Raw genomic sequence first — 16,407 nt, 5'->3', positions numbered from 1 at the left:
AAAGGCTGTCCTAAATCATTCTCAAAGACAGTTATTATTTTACTTTAATCTTAGCCACTGGCCTTTCACTGACCAAAAAGAAAAAAAAAAAAAAAAAAAAAAAAGGATTTTGGTGAAGAGGTACTGATGTGCTTGTTAGAGAAGTAAATCATTAAATTTGTAATTTATTCCCTAAAAATTAAAAAAACAATTTACTGATGACTTGTTTTTCTATTAGAAGTATTTTCCACTTATCTCCCCAAATTAAACTACTTCTTGTGCCAAAGAAATCAATTAATCAAAAAATATTCAACAAAGTACCATGTGTGACAACATCTAGACTATTCTCCCCGCCCTTCTTCCCCCCCCCCCCCCCACCATATAGTCTTCCACTTTTCTTCTGTGAAGGAGGAAACATAGTTCATTATCTCTTCTCTAGGACCTTTACTGGTTTTTCCATTACTCAGATTTCAAATTTCTTTAGTGTTCTTTTCATTTAATTTTATAAAGATTGCAAATGTGATTTTCTTGGTCTCAATTACTTTACTCTGCATTACGGTTAAGTTTTCTATACCCAAGATCCTTTATAAAGTTAAACTCAAATTTAACTCAAAAGCCTAATTAAAAACCTCCACTAAAGTCCTCTTCCAGTACTTTTTAATTGTAACATGGAGGTGATTCTAGGTTCCTAAACTAAGAACATAGTCTTGGCTGCTGAAAGACTATTGAGTCCCAGCCAGACAAGAAGTTGCTTAGATAATTTCAAAGAAGTTTCATTGTCACCAGACTGATAGGAAGGGGATAAGCTTTTTCAACTACAGCAATTCACTAAGACCATCAGTTACGATTGATTGTATCAATACAGGAAGCATGTACTCCAATAAAATCACTGATTCTTGAAGAAATTTAAAACATTCAACATGTTTATATTACATGTTGTCAAGATGAACATGTTTTTGTCCTCAAGAAAGGAAAAAGAAAACTGGATTACAACTATGATAAACATGTAATCATTAAAAAGATCTTTTAAAAACAAATTTAGAAACTATAATTCAACTACAAAAAAGATAGCTCTGAACACATGTAGTATTATTTATAATATATAACAGGGAAATGGAAAATTATTGTTTTATATTTTAAATACTCTCATGTTCTGTTGTACACATGGCAATTTTTTCTTTTCCTATTTTGAATTTAAGTTTTTAAAAATATATATAATTCAATATACATCAGGTCAAGAAAGGAACCTTTGACATTTTATTATGATTACAATTCTAAAGACTATCAAAGGATACGGTAAATTTCACCAATTAACATTTCCCAAGGAACTGCAACTTGCTGGGTGCCACTACTGGAATTCATTAATCTCTTAAGTGTAAGAGTAATTTATCTCAAAAGAGATGATATTTTAATTAAAACTACTTAACCAACTTATCTATTAAAGCTCCAGTAAACCCATTTTTAAAGGTGCCAAAGTAAGCTAATTTGCATATCAAAACTGAAGCTAATGAATCTCTAATGTCTGAAAATATGACATATTATTTATTACCTTTTAGTGGGAATGTGAAAATCTGACTAAATATGTCATTAATAAACAAAAGACCTTTACAGATCCAGTTCTCCAAACCAGAGACAATTTTGAATTTTCAGTTTTATGGGATCATAGATTTAGAGCTAAAAGAGATTTTTCAATCATCTCCCCCTCCCCCTCCCCCTCCCCTTCCAAACATATTCGGAAACAGAGTCTGAAAGAAGAGAAATGACTTTCCAAGGCCACACACTCACAGGTCGTGAATGACCTGGCTATGACCGAGCCCAGACCTCTCAGCCCTCAGTCCCGTGAGCTTTCACACTGCCTAGATAGACCCTTCTGAGTTCCAGGGGGTCATCGGCCAGCAAGCTCACAGACATTCTCTGGTCAGGAAGAGAGGCAGGCCCTCTCACATAAAGCTGGCCCACAGGTCCTGGAGCTATAAGGACCAAAGGAGACAGGCAGAACACGGGGCTATGTGAATGTCAGCTAAGGTCAGTCCAGTGCCTTCCTTGCTTTACAGAGGCAAAAAGGAGGCATAGACTAAGATCTTTTACAGATAAGCAAAGTTAAGTTCAAAGAGACTGTGTGACTGAAGTGGCAGAGTCAGGACCTAATATCAGAACCAGAGGCCACAGCACAGAACAGACTCCAGGACAGTTCCACACTGGGGATCTTTACAGTCAATAGGAACTGAGCTAATGGAATGCTAGAGCTAAATTAATTTTAGGGGAAAATGACAAGAATAATGATAAAAGAAACACTTTTAATTTACTTACACACACACACACACACACACACACACACACACACACACACACACACAATACTGACACATAATAAATACACTGACATAGGTACACTCCAAATATTCATATTCTCACATCAGTCATTTTCAAGCTTTAAAACCATAATTTTCCTTCCCTGAATGTATAAAAATAGTAAATATATAAAAATTATATAAGATTTTCAGAAATAGTTTAATAATAATGATGGTTAAAAAGGCACTTTAAAATATAATACTGTCCCTCAAATTTTCAATACCTAAAAAACCTAAAAACTTCTACAGCTCTGGAGAACATTTAAATTTTGCCTCTCTTTTTGACAAAGAGAATAGATCCACAATATAACAAGGTTTGGTGTGTGGCCCGAATCCAAGAAATCATATAAAAGCACCAGATTCTGACTTCAAAATGTCTAACTGCCAAAGGAATTATTTAAAAACAAAACAAAACACAAAACAAGCATACATGACTAATTAAGAAACAACTTGGTCTCTTTTAAAAACAAATTTAGAAACTATAATTCAACTACAAAAAAGATAGCTCTGAACACATGTAGTATTTATAATATATAACAGGGAAATGGAAAATTATTGTTTCATATTTTAAATACTCTCTTGTTCTGTTGTGCACATGGCAATTTTTTCTCCACTCAAATGAATGCACTCAAAGAATGAAAGAATTCAGGAAGACCAAAACAAGACTGTGCTTCAGGAATATCATATGTAGTCATTGTTACAGGAAGTGAACTCTACTATACACTAGAGTAATCTTATAATGTATGATTACTTAAATGATACACATGCATGCTACAAGGATTGTAGTCTAAGTTTTTTTTAAAAAGCTGACTCTTGAAAGTTCCCAAAGACAGCTGTCTCATTTAGTGTTTTTTCAGATTTCACCTTCTGTGACCCCTCCAGAAGTGATGTGAATACAATATTTGGACAGACAAATAGGTAGACGAATATATAAATGGATGGGTTAGACTGACAAGCAGAAAGACAGATAAACACACAAATATATATTTGTATCTTTTATATGTAACAGACATGTATATATAAAAATAATTTCTCTGTTCCACGATCTTATGCTATCTTTAATTTCCTACCTTTTTTTTTTTTAAACTGCATTTTTATTCTATCATTTATTTTCAGGTATATTTCAAAGCTCAATCAATCCTTAATTTTCCAGGATTCTTGTCTTTGTACATTCACTTATCTATAAATTATTTTCTCTTACAACTTCAATTAAAAATATCATCTCTCTGATGGTTATTCTCAAATCTAGACCCTCAGATCCCATCTAAAAACCGGGCTATATAATTCCAACTGTCTAGAAGATATTGCAACATGGGTATCCCATCATTACTATAAACTAAAGTTTAGTTTAAAATTAAACTCAACTTCCTTGGTCAGACAAATAGCACTGTGATGTGATGCTTATTTCCCATAACCATGCTTTGACTTATAGAGTCCTTCCCTCCCCCACTCCAAATACCATTTAAACAACTCCCGTTCCTTTCTATTCTCAATGCTCAGCTCAAATCATATCTCTTCTACAAAGCCTTACTTAGGATATCATCTCAGTTTTGGTCTATTCTACATAATTAGAATCTTGTTACTACTATAGTTATTTCCCATTCTCCCCCACCTTTGTATGATAATCAAAAATACTTAAATATTTTCTGTTTGAATAAAATAGACAAAAGATGTGACAATATTTGGAAAGTTTACACAAATATGGATCCTCTAGAGTGGAAAGAGTTTCTATTTAGATTCAGGGCTCCAAATTTTAATCTGGTCTCTGTCATTTATGACTCATTTGTGACTGGACACATCACTTAATCACTCAAAGTCTCAGTTTCTCATCTGTATATTGGACTAGCTGGTCTCTAGGATCCTTTCCAGTTCAAAAGCCTATAATAAGAAATTTTTATCATTTATTTCAGAATCCTTTGAAAAAAAATCAATCATCCTCAACAATTTCTAGCTGTGAGCTTTTCTTTGCAGTTCTAAAAAGGCCTATAATAACATAGGTTAAGACATAATTTCCAGATTATGTAAAAACCTTTTAGTGAGACAACTATGTTGTGGCAGTGCTATTCATGGAATTAGCACTGCCATAGGTAGCTTTCATGAAAAAGACAGTTAAAGCACCATAACTCTCAAGGAAAAACCAGAACAACACTACATATAAAAGATTAAGGAAGTGAATGTGTCAAAAAGTTCCAATATGACTTAAAAGGTGATTATGGTAACAAAATTTAGTTTTGAATTGAGGTATTAGCTTATTCTTTTGAGGGCTATACACTGGAAAACTGCAGTTAAGAATGAGATCTTATGCCAATGTATAAAACTTCTTGAGCTGACAATCAAATAGGGCCAGGCCTATGGAAGAACTAGATTTTGGGATTGATGACATAAACTTGATCATCCATTTTACTTAGTGAGAAACAGAAAAAAAGGTGGCTGTCACAAAATCAATAAGCTCAGAGTAGAAAATAGGTTTCCTAAAACAAACTCAGAATAAAAAATGAATCAGATAGACTGAAAATCAGGAATTACATTTTTGAGATAAGCAAAATTACTAGGTTTTTGAAATATTGCTGAACTTTAAAAATTATCAGTTAATACAAAATACAATTATGCTTGCAAGGATCACAGGATCTGGAGATGAAAGATCAAGTTAAGGACTAAAATGATTACAGGATACACAGATCATTCAACCAGTTTGTAGACAAAATAGATATAGGTAAATCTCACTGCAATCAATATAACAAATGACTAAATAATGACACTAATCCTATTTCCTGGCAGTCGGTCCACATTATAATGATTTTTCCTAACAGATAGCCTAGTTAAAATACTTTCACTGGTGCTTAACTATGAAAGATAACTTTAAAAGGGACTTGAGTCCTTTCTCCCTTTGGTTTCCATCTATATAATCCAACACTTTGTTACAGAATCTTAGAACCTAACACTTAGAAAGAACTTGGTCTTAAAAATCGAGCTGGTCCATCTCAAACCTGAACAAAAAAATCATTCTACATTATACCTGGTAAGATGTAACTCAGACATCAAGTCTAAATGTGCAACTTCCATATATGCTCCAACTTCTGAAGTCTGAGGGATCAGAACAAATGTAATGTTGCTTTCATATGATGCAATCCAGATGCTTAGAGCCATCTCTTGCATTCTCAGAAAAGTAGAAGGAAATGGAAATGTTTTCTCTTCAGGAAATGCCTGAAGAGAAAGTTTAGTGTGCCAAAGGAATGACTGAGTCTTCTAAGCCCCAGCTCATTAAAACGTGCATTATGACCCCATATGGAATCTTTAAATTGAATGTGAGGATTGTGAAATTGTGATTATCAGTACATGTTTGACTTGTATACCTATTTTATATTCCTGTGTACCTAGCACCACGTAAAAATTTCTTGGGCAAAAATGGGTTATGAATAGAACAAGTTTAAAAAACCCTGGTCTAAGCAACAATGACTTTGATCGACATTATGAGGAGACTACTGAAATTTGGATTATTTTTAATATGGCCATAAGAATCAGAAATACAGAATTCTGGGTTTCTAATATAGAATAATGTGAATGATAATGTGTAACTATTCTAAGATGTGGCTGATTGGGGAAAGGGTGGGGATGGGGAGGAGGACGTGGGGAAAAAACGCCAAGGACTTATCTTTGCTTCAAGAACCATTCTGGTTTGTTGATGGTTGACTGACTAATCAGGTTAATGGGATGTTATCTGTATGACAAAAAAACTGGGTACCCTGGGGAGTATATAATAAAAAGATTTACTTCTGCACAAAAGACTATGTCCCCATTTTATATTTTTAAAAAGGTTATTTTAAAGTACAAAACTCAATATTTACACATGTACATATGCTATATTCCTACTCAACAGCTTACTTTTCTTTTCTCAGTCATTGTAAAAGTTTTAATAAGGTATTTTTCATCTTAATGAAGACCAGAAGAAGAGTACAAATACTAAATTCTAATATAAAGTCTGACTTACTGTACTATCTTGAGCAAGTCACTTTTTCTTATTCAATTGCCTCATCTATATCATGACTCCCTCAATAATTCAATCTTCTTTAAAAGAGACTGTATGATTCTAATCAAAGGCTGAGTATAAATATACCATACACACAATTCTTGACAAGATGACCCATTAGTTACAGAATGAAATATATTTTTATGCATAGTCAATGTATTGACTTGCTATGCCAGATTATATGTATGTTACAAGAAAAGACTTCTAGATTTACTTCTGAATTTGTTTAATATGATAAATTAATGTGAATGAAGACACAAAAAATGAGAAAAAAGAGCCCCAATAGTAAGCATTTAAAAATACTCAGAAGAGAAACAAAAATTCAAACAGGACACAAAAGAGAAATTTTGTTATTTATGTGTTAAAGTTACCATAAATTTAAAAAAAAAAAACAAAAACTATAGAACACAAGTTCAGTTTCACACAAAATGTTGTTTTTGTTCTTTGTATACTGAAGTACTTATTGATAATGTCTAAATTCATAATAAAAAGAAAAAAAGGAGTATTATGGGAATGAATTAACTTCTGGCCCAATCAAAACATACACAAAACTATCATTTTTTTTTTCTTTTTTCTTCACTCACCTTTTAATCTAGCATCACCCCCAAAGGCACCACATCCCCAGTTTCCTGTGGCCACTGCTGAAAGATTCTCAGAAGAAAATCCAGGTCGAAAAAAACCACAGTAAGCCTATAGGAAAACAAAAAATATATCAACATGTGAACAGATGTATTTTTGTTATGATACTTTAAAAAAAAGCCATGCATGTGGGTTTTTTTTTTTACCTATTCTTTTTCTGAGGAAAGTAAAAAAAAAATGTAATTCAAAGTAGATATTCACTGAAATAGACTAAGAATTTAAAAATACAAGATTAAAAGTGAGAAGCTTTAATTGTACTTCAGCTTTTGCCATTGACTGCCTTCATGAAAAGCAAAGCAAATCCTTGAACCACTATATACTTAGAAAAGAACAAAACGTGGAAATGATTTGTAAATTCTACCAGTTACACATACTACAAGAGCTAATAAGATAGATCTATAAATTACTTGGGCAGCTGGGTAGTACAATGGATAGATTGCTGAGCCTTAAGTTAGGAAAATTCATTTTCTTAATTTCAAATACAGCTTCATATACTTGATATGTTGACCCTCAGCAAGTCACTCAACCTTGCCTCACTTGCCTCATCTATGAATGAGCTGGAGAAGGAAATACTAAACCATTTCAGTATCTTTGCCAAGAAAACCCCAAATGGGGTCACAAAGAGTAAAAAACAACTGAACAACAACATAAATTACTTTTATTTATTAGAAAGATGCTTGTTTCCCTTTGAAATCCTATGAGAGCTCACTACTACACCTCTCCACAGGAGCTATGCACCCAGCCAGATATGCAGATGGTATTTAAGAAACATACAATCTTTCTCACTTTTGAGTGGAGAAATACAAATTAAAACAATTCTGAGGTACCTCATACCTATCCAATTAACTAATATGAAAAAAAGGGAAAATGACAAATGGTGAAGAGGACGTGGAAAAACTGGAATACTAATACACTGTTGTGGAGTCATGAACTGATCCAACCATTCTGTAGAGCAATGTGGAACAATACTTAAAGAGGAACCAAATTGGGCATACTCTTTGATCCAGCAATACTATTTATTGGGCCTGTATACCAAAGAGATCATAGAAAAGGAAAAAGGACCTATATATACAAATATATTTACAGCAACCCTTTAAGTGGTGTCAAAGTATTGGAAATTGAGAGGGTGTCCATCAACTAGATAATGGCTAAACAAGTTGTGGTTTATGATTATAATGGAATACTATTGTACAATAAAAAATGATGAATAGGTAGAATTCAGAAAAACCAAAAAGCCTTATACAAAATGATTCAAAGTAAAATGACCAGAACCAGGAAAACAGTGTACACAGTATCAATAATATTATGGAATAATCAATTATAAATAACTCAACTCTTCTCACCAACACAATAATCCAAGACAAATACAAAGGACTCATGATGGATACAGTATCAATAATATTGTGGAATAATCAATTATAAATAACTCAACTCTTCTCACCAACACAATAATCCAAGACAAATACAAAGGACTCATGATGGAAAATACTATCCACATTCAGATAAAGAACCAATGGGCTCTGAATGTTTGTAAATCAAAGCATTTTTTTTAAACTTTTTTCTTTTGATATATTTTTTCTTTCACAATTGTGATGAATATGGAAATATGTTTTACATGACAGTACATGCATAACCTTTATCAAAATGCCTAGCATTTTTGGAAAAGGAGAGGAGAAAAGAAAGAAAAATTTGGAACTCAAAATCTTAAAAATGAATGCCAAAAATTGTTTTAACAGGTAATTGGGGGAAAAATAAAATACTATTAAAATGCACAATGACTGGTTTATTAAGAATTCTGATTAACAACAAGAACTTCCACTTTCCTCAAAACAGCTTCATGAGTTAAGATAGCACAAAAATAACTATTATTCCCATTTTACAGGTGAAAAACTGAAGTTCAATGAGATTAAATGCCTATTGGTTACATCCTGGATTTGACTCCCACTTCCTGGGACTCCCTGAATCTGGCACAGAGAGAGAAAGAGCTGATAATGATCTATGGGGTATGTTAATGTGGATAGTATTCCATAACTAGAATTATCTCTAAGATACTTTCTGATGTTATAAGGCAATGTAATAACAATAGGAAAGTATAATATACCCTGTAAATACTTATTAAACATTGACTGAATTAGCAGAATGAAGAAGAATTAACTATTGGGCCTGAGAATTTTCAATTTCCACATCTTTATTCTCAGGATAGTTGGACTTTCTGCCTTCTAGCACAAATATTTTCTATCATCAGACAATATTAAAAAGCTTAATGTTACAGTCAAGTAAATCTACTCTGTGTTTTCTCCAGTGCCAAATAAAGCCTAAAATATAGGCTTCTGTACAACAGTAAATGAAGGAAAGAAAATGATCTGTGACAAATGCTCCCAGGGAAAAATCTAGGATAAAGAAAGATGCTTCTACAAAATCCACATATAGAAAAGTAGTAAATCACTCAGTGAAGTTTTTGCAAAGGCATAAAAATTTATTTAACACATTGTCTGGAGTGGATTAATAAACCAGTTCCTTCCACCCCCATCTAGGCTGTAAATTCTGACAGATATTAATTATAATTTGGTACGATACTATTATTCAATGCTCGCAGTACAGAGCTTACACAAGCGTCCACAAATTACCTGCTCCATCAGATGTATGGGGCTTCAGAAAATCTCTCTCAGATCACAAATATTGAAAAGCTCAATGTTTTAACCATGTTGCTGAGAAATAACAGCTCCTGCCATTATGCCATAAGGATGAATAGCAAATTTTTCCCACAGAGAGATAAGCAGTTTTGTCAGGTAACAGCTACATAAGGAACAGAAAGTCTTCACTTTTTCCAGTTTCCTTTTCATGTATATTTGAAGAGTATTTTAAAGAATTTTTAATTAGCCTTTCCCTGCCATTAATGGCTTCTGAATGAGTCTGGATATCTTACTTGATCTTTGTTCAAAAATAATTGTGTGAAATCAAGTATGAAAAGGATGTAGAAAACTTTGATTATTTAGGCATAATTAAATATATACTAAAGTTATAACACTAAATATTCCTGAAAATATTTAAGTTGTAACAGAAAAGTAGTGCCATGTGAACAACAATCTACAAAGACTGAATATTACATGAACAGAACTTAAGTTATAACAGCTAAAAGTTGCAAATATGAACCAGACATTCAACTACATATAGAATCCTTACTTTCTACCAGGGTAATCAGACATAAATAGCAAGCTGATAATGTAAACTGACTGTACCAATACAAAAAAGGTCTCCAAAAAAGAAGACATCTAGATTTATAGCCCTTTTTATGCCTTTTTTTTTTTTCCTGGCATAGATGGCCAAAATGAGAACCACTGGCTGAAGCCTCTATTTCCTTCCAGCTCAAATAACCCAAACCACAAGATGGACATTGAATCCTCAATCACACTAAACTTAGGAAGGATCAATAAATCTTTTTCTCTGTAACAATAATCACCTCTTCTCTGTGAAAAATGAAGACTAAACAGAAGAGAAACTGAAAATAGAGTAGTGACTAACTTCTTCCCGTGGCAAAGGAAGAAGTTAATGAGAAAGCCCTCTTAGGACCAGGCCCACACACTTTGTTTCTCCTCTAGCCACACAGGAGGATGAACTCAGTGGTATAACTTGAGGAAAGTTCCATTGAAGTACACACTGCAGACTTGAATTTTAATAGCATGAGGAAAATCATAGGTAAGACATAATTTGAGCACAGCAGTAGTGGAAAGTCTGAATTAGGGAACAGAATCAGGGATTTTCGGCATCAACAGTCAGAAAATTTCATACCGTGGACTGAACTCAGGACCAGAAGCCCTAAGAAGAAGAAGAAGAGGAGAAAAACAAAGATAAGAAGGGGGAAAAGTTCAGGAGGCAGAAAGGGGAAAAGAAAGTAAGAGGTAAAGCAAGGAAACATCAGAGATAGAAAAAAGATAGAAATAAGTTCCTAAGAAAAAGAAGCAGGCATGCAGCATAGAAAGTAAGGGATAAAAAGGCTAAAGAACTGAGGTATAATTCACTTAGGCATAAAGGGAGATACCACAAGCAAATTAAGGGATAGTTTAATTGTCAGATCTTTGGAGAAGGGAGGAATTTATGACCAAAGAAGAACCAGAGTACATCATGGAATGTAAAATGAACAACTTTGATTACATTAAATTAAAAAGGTTTTGCACAAAGAAAACCAACAAGATTAAAAGGGAAGTACAAAGTTGGGAAATAAATTGTATAGCCAATGTTTCTGATAAAAGCCTCATTTCTAAAATATATAAAGAACCATGTCAAATATATAAGAATATAAGTCGTTCCCTAATTGATAAATAGTCAAAGGATATGAACAATTTTCAGATGATGAAATTAAAGTCATATGGTCATATGAAAAAAATGCTCTAAAACTACTGATTAGAGAAATACAAATTTAAACAACTCTGAAGTACCACTTCACACTTCTCAGATTAACTAAGATGACAGGAAAAGATAATGACAAATGTTAAAGGGGATACGGGAAAACTAGGATACTAATGCATTGTTGGTGGAGTTGTGAAATGATCCAACTACTTTGGAAAGCAATCTGGAACCATGCCCAAGGGGCCATCAAACTGTGCATATATACCCTTTGACCCAGCAGTGCCATTATTGGGTCTGTATCATAAGGAAATTGTAAAGGGAAATGATCCACATGTGCAAGACTGTTTGTGGCAGCCCTTTTTGTAGTGGCAAAGAACTGGAAACTGAATGGATGCCCATCAACTGGGGAAAAGTATATTATGGGCCAGAACTCTGAACTTGAAACAAGGAGCTAAGTCAGTGGAATTGAGGAGACAATGTAACCATCTAGTTTAGCATGGTTCAGTATAATAGATTTAATCTTACAACAAATAATGGTTTCCTAGTGATATAACGATTGGTTTATAGTCATTGTAGAGCATATAAGCTAAGAGCCTCAGCCAGGATTCATTTGGAGAGATTCAGAGGGCAGAGAAGACAGGAGAGAGCTCAAGCTCCTGGAACCAAGGAGAGAGGTAGGTCTCTAAGAAAGCTAACCCAGGCCTCAGGAAAGGAGACAAGACTTTGAAAGAGATAATAAAGGATTTGGACTTTAACCCCGGGCTACTTGTGTGGTGATTACTGAAATGAAGCAAAGGCTCTCTCTGAGACCCTAAGAAAACCAAACAAGAGAACAATACATTTTGGTGCCTGAATGTGGGACCAAGGACTTACATCTGTGAAATTAGGGTGAGTACAAGAAGGAAACTTTGAAAAAGGCTACAGTAGTATTTCGGTTAAAATGGGACAAATGTTTAGAAAGGAAACCACAAGGAAAATTTGTCGAAAGCATGATTAAACTCATTAAAAGCCAAGGTTTGATTGTAACTTGGGAGCAGATCATTGAACTTTTAGAAACATTACAATACACATCTCCTTGGTTCTCTAAGGGAAAAGAATTAGATCTAGAGAAGTGGATATTAGTAGGAGAGCAACTATGTGAATACTACAATGATAATGGACCTAACTCAATTTCACACTTTTTATATATATAACTTAATACAAGTAGCTTTAGGAAATTATATAAGTTATAAAATAGAGAAAAAGAAGAAAGTACAAGAGTGGGAGGAAATTGACAAACTAGGTGAAAAGGATGAAGAATTAGACAAAGGAGTTAAGTACAATTCTGAGGGTGGTGCTTCATAGCAGAAGCCATTAGGACATTCTCTGTCTCATGACCCTCCAACCTTCAATTCACCCTTCATGGGTGGAAGGAGAAGGAGGAGAGGGAGACGCAGTAACACAATCAGCGCCACCTATGAAGCAGCCTATGACAAGACTACAAAAGGCACTGGTTAGGGCTAAAAAAAGAGGACAGGATAGATCTGATTTAATAGAAGCATATCCTGTGATTAAAGAATTTGACTCCAGGTCAACAAAGGAGAAGATACACTCCTTTTGATCTGGAAAAAATTAAGGATTTGAAAAAGGGTTACACTCTTTACAGGGCTATATCCTTTTATGTTAAGAGGTTACTAGAGAATGTGGCTTATGAAATCTTAACCCCGAGTGATTGGAAATCTATAGCAAGGACATGTTTAGAACCTGGACAAAACTTGTTGGTTTTCGGAGTATCATGAATTATTCAGGATACAAGCCCAACACAATAAGCAGATTGCAGTTAACATACAAATTCCTTTGACCAACTAGCAGGTGAAAGTCAGAATTCAGACAATTCAGCACAGATTAATTACCCTATAGCAGCCTATGAGCAAATTACTACTGTTGCAATAAAAGCATGGTGTTCCCTCCCAGGGAAAAATCCAGGGGAAGCCTTCACAAAAATAGAGCAAGGTCCCCATGAACCTTTTTGGTTTATACTCAGTATAGAGCATATAAACTAGGAGCCTTAGCCAGGATTCATTTGGAGAGATTCAGAGGGCAGAGAAGACAGGTGAGAGCTCAAGCTCTCTGAACGAAGGAGACAGGACTCTGAAAGAGATAATAAAGGATTTGGATTTTAACCCCTGGCTACTTGTGTGGTGATTACTGAACTGAAAGGAAGGCTGCTCCCAGCGACTCCAAGAAAACTGAAACAGAGAACATTACAATGTGTGAATAAGTTATGGTATTTGAATGTTATGGAATATTATTATTCTATAAAAAATTTATGAACAACTAATTTTATTTTTTTAAATTTTTTTTATTATTATTATTATAGTTTTTTATTGACAGTACATATGCATGGGTAATTTTTTACATTATCCGTTGCACTCACTTCTGTTCCAACTTTTCCCTTCTCTCCCTATACCCTTTCCTCTAGATGGCAGGCAATCTTATACATGTTAAACATGTTATAGTATATCCTAGATACAATATGTGTGCAGAACCAAACAGTTTTCTTGTTGCATAGAAAGAATTGAATTCAGAAGGTAAAAATAACCTGGGAAGAAAAACAAAAAGGCAAACAGTTCACACTCATTTCCCAGTGTTCCTTCTCTGGATGTAGCTGCTTCTGTCCATCATTGATCAATTGGAACTGATTACATCTTCTCTTTGTCGAAGATATCCACTTCCATCAGAATACATCCTCATACAGTATTGTTGTTGAAGTGTATAATGATCTCCTAGTTCTGCTCATTTCACTCAGCATCAGTTCATGTAAGTCTCTCCAAGCCTCTCTGCATTCATCCTGCTGTTCATTTCTTACAGAAAAACAATATTCCACAACATTCATATATCACAATTTACCCAACCATTCTCCAATTAATGGGCATCCAATCATTTTCCAGTTTCTAGCCACTACAAAAAGGGCTGCCACAAACACTCTGGCACATACAGGTCTCCTTCCCTTCTTTAGTATCTCCTTGGGATATAAGCCCAGTGGTAACACTGCTAGATCAAAGGGTATATACAGTTTGACAATTTTGGGGGCATAATTCCAGATTGCTTGGATTTGTTCACAACTCCACAAACAACACATCAGTGTCCCAGTTTTCCCACAGCTCCTCTAACATTCATTGTTATTTTTTCCTGTCATCTTGGCCAATTGGACAGGGGTGTAGGGGTATCTCAGAGTTGTCTTAATTTGCATATCTCTGATCAATAGTGATTTGGAACACTTTTTCATATGAGTGGAAATAGTTTCAATTTCATCATCTGAAAATTTTCTATTCATATCTTTGACCAATTGGAAAATGGCTTGATTTCTTATAGAGTCAATCTCTATATATTTTGGAAATGAGGCCTTTTTCAGAACCTTTAACTGCAAAACTGTTTTCCCAGTTTGTTGCTTCCCTTCTAATCTTATCTGTATTTGTTTTGTTTGTACAAAGGCTTTTTAATTTGATAATAAAAATTTTCTATTTTGTGAACAATAATGATCTCTAGTTCTTCTTTGGTCACAAATTCCTTCCTCCACAAGTCTGAGAGGTAAACTATCCTATGTTCCTCTAATTTATTTATAATCTCTGAACAATTAATTTTAGAAAGGCCTAGAAAGATTTACACAAACTGATGCTAAGTGAAACAAGTAGAACCAGGAATATATCATACACAGTAACAATAAGACTGTATGATGATCAACTATGAAAGACTTAGTTCTTCTCAGAGATTCAATAAACCAAAGCAATTACAATAAATTTTGGACAGAAAATGATGTCCACATCCAGAGAGAGAAACTATGGAATGTAAATCAATACACACTGTTTGTTCTTTTTTTTTTCCTTCCCTATTTTTTCCAGGAAAAAAAAAAAAAAAAAAGAAAACAATCAAAAGTGAGAAATACATACCACTGAAAATTCATAAATTTCTGGATAAAAATTTATCATATGAAAGCAATGCAATTAAATTAAATTAAAAACTTATTTACTGCTGTGATCTTAGGAAATAAACCTTCTGAATCTTCCTATGCCTAGATAAAGATACATATTTTCTGGATAAAAATTTATCATATGAAAACAATGCAATTAAAAACTTTAGTGCTGTGATGTTAAGAAATAAACCCTCTGAATCTTCCTATGCCTAGATAAAGATACATATTTTAGAGTTTCTTATATCTGACACTAAATATTCAATGTCATATAATTTTCTTAAAAAAAAAAAAAAAAAAAGTAGATATATTTGAATTGTTATGTCTTTTAGGTCCCCTTACATTTGATATTAAGTATTCAATGTCACATGTGGAAAACTCTAAAAATATGCATTTATGTATTTGTGCATTCACACATGAAATGTATTCATATATTGTATATTAAAAAGAATTCAGAATTTATATTTGTATAGGTTTATGATTACTCTTATTACAAACCTTTCCTTAGAGTCTGTACTAATTAGATGTTAATAGCTGTTAATAAAGCATCCACATATCCAAACGAAAGAAAAAAGAAATCAAGGTATGGAACTCTATAGGCTCCAGGATTATGCTCTACAGGAAGAATATATTTTATGTCAAATGTAGCCCCAAAAGCCCAGAGTTTAATAAAACTTTTGGTCTCTTTATTCAATTGAGCAGGTTTCTGCAGCAGTTATCTTGAGCTGCAAAAATTTGTTTAGTGAATTACATTTCCCTAAACTTTTGGTAACAATTACATTAATCCCATATTAACAATAATTAATAGAACCATTTTAATTTTCAAAATTTAAAATATTTCCTTGCTAGTGTTATCTAATATAATTTCCTGGTTGAATTTAAATTAACAAATAACACTAATTACTATATGCTAATTAGCTCAGTATTGATCAATGCTGACTTCTTCAGGTTTTAACATCTTTTGATTTCTTGGTATAGGACCCCTGGGTGAGTAAACTCCCTCTACCAATGCCAGTTAGCATCTTTTCTGAAATTTATTATCACAGAATTTCTTTGAGTAGTGGTGTCAAACACAAATAGAAAGAAGGACTTTGCTAAAGTTTTAATAGTTTCTA

At 33.5% G+C, this 16,407-nt stretch overlaps 1 protein-coding gene across 3 annotated transcripts in view; it reads right to left on the bottom strand.

Annotated features, from left to right (window-relative positions):
- Positions 1 to 16,407, bottom strand: part of PARG (poly(ADP-ribose) glycohydrolase) — a 116,771-nt gene that overhangs the window by 4,550 nt on the left and 95,814 nt on the right. For all 3 annotated transcript variants that reach the window (XM_074296085.1, XM_074296087.1, XM_074296088.1), the window contains one exon: positions 6,942 to 7,047. In XM_074296085.1, the coding sequence (XP_074152186.1) occupies positions 6,942 to 7,047 (106 nt within the window). The remainder of the gene's footprint in view (positions 1 to 6,941; positions 7,048 to 16,407) is intronic.

This window comes from Sminthopsis crassicaudata, chromosome 2 (genome assembly GCF_048593235.1).
Source record: "Sminthopsis crassicaudata isolate SCR6 chromosome 2, ASM4859323v1, whole genome shotgun sequence".
In the NCBI taxonomy this organism is placed as follows: domain Eukaryota; kingdom Metazoa; phylum Chordata; class Mammalia; order Dasyuromorphia; family Dasyuridae; genus Sminthopsis; species Sminthopsis crassicaudata.
This window is presented reverse-complemented; position numbering and strand designations above follow the sequence as displayed.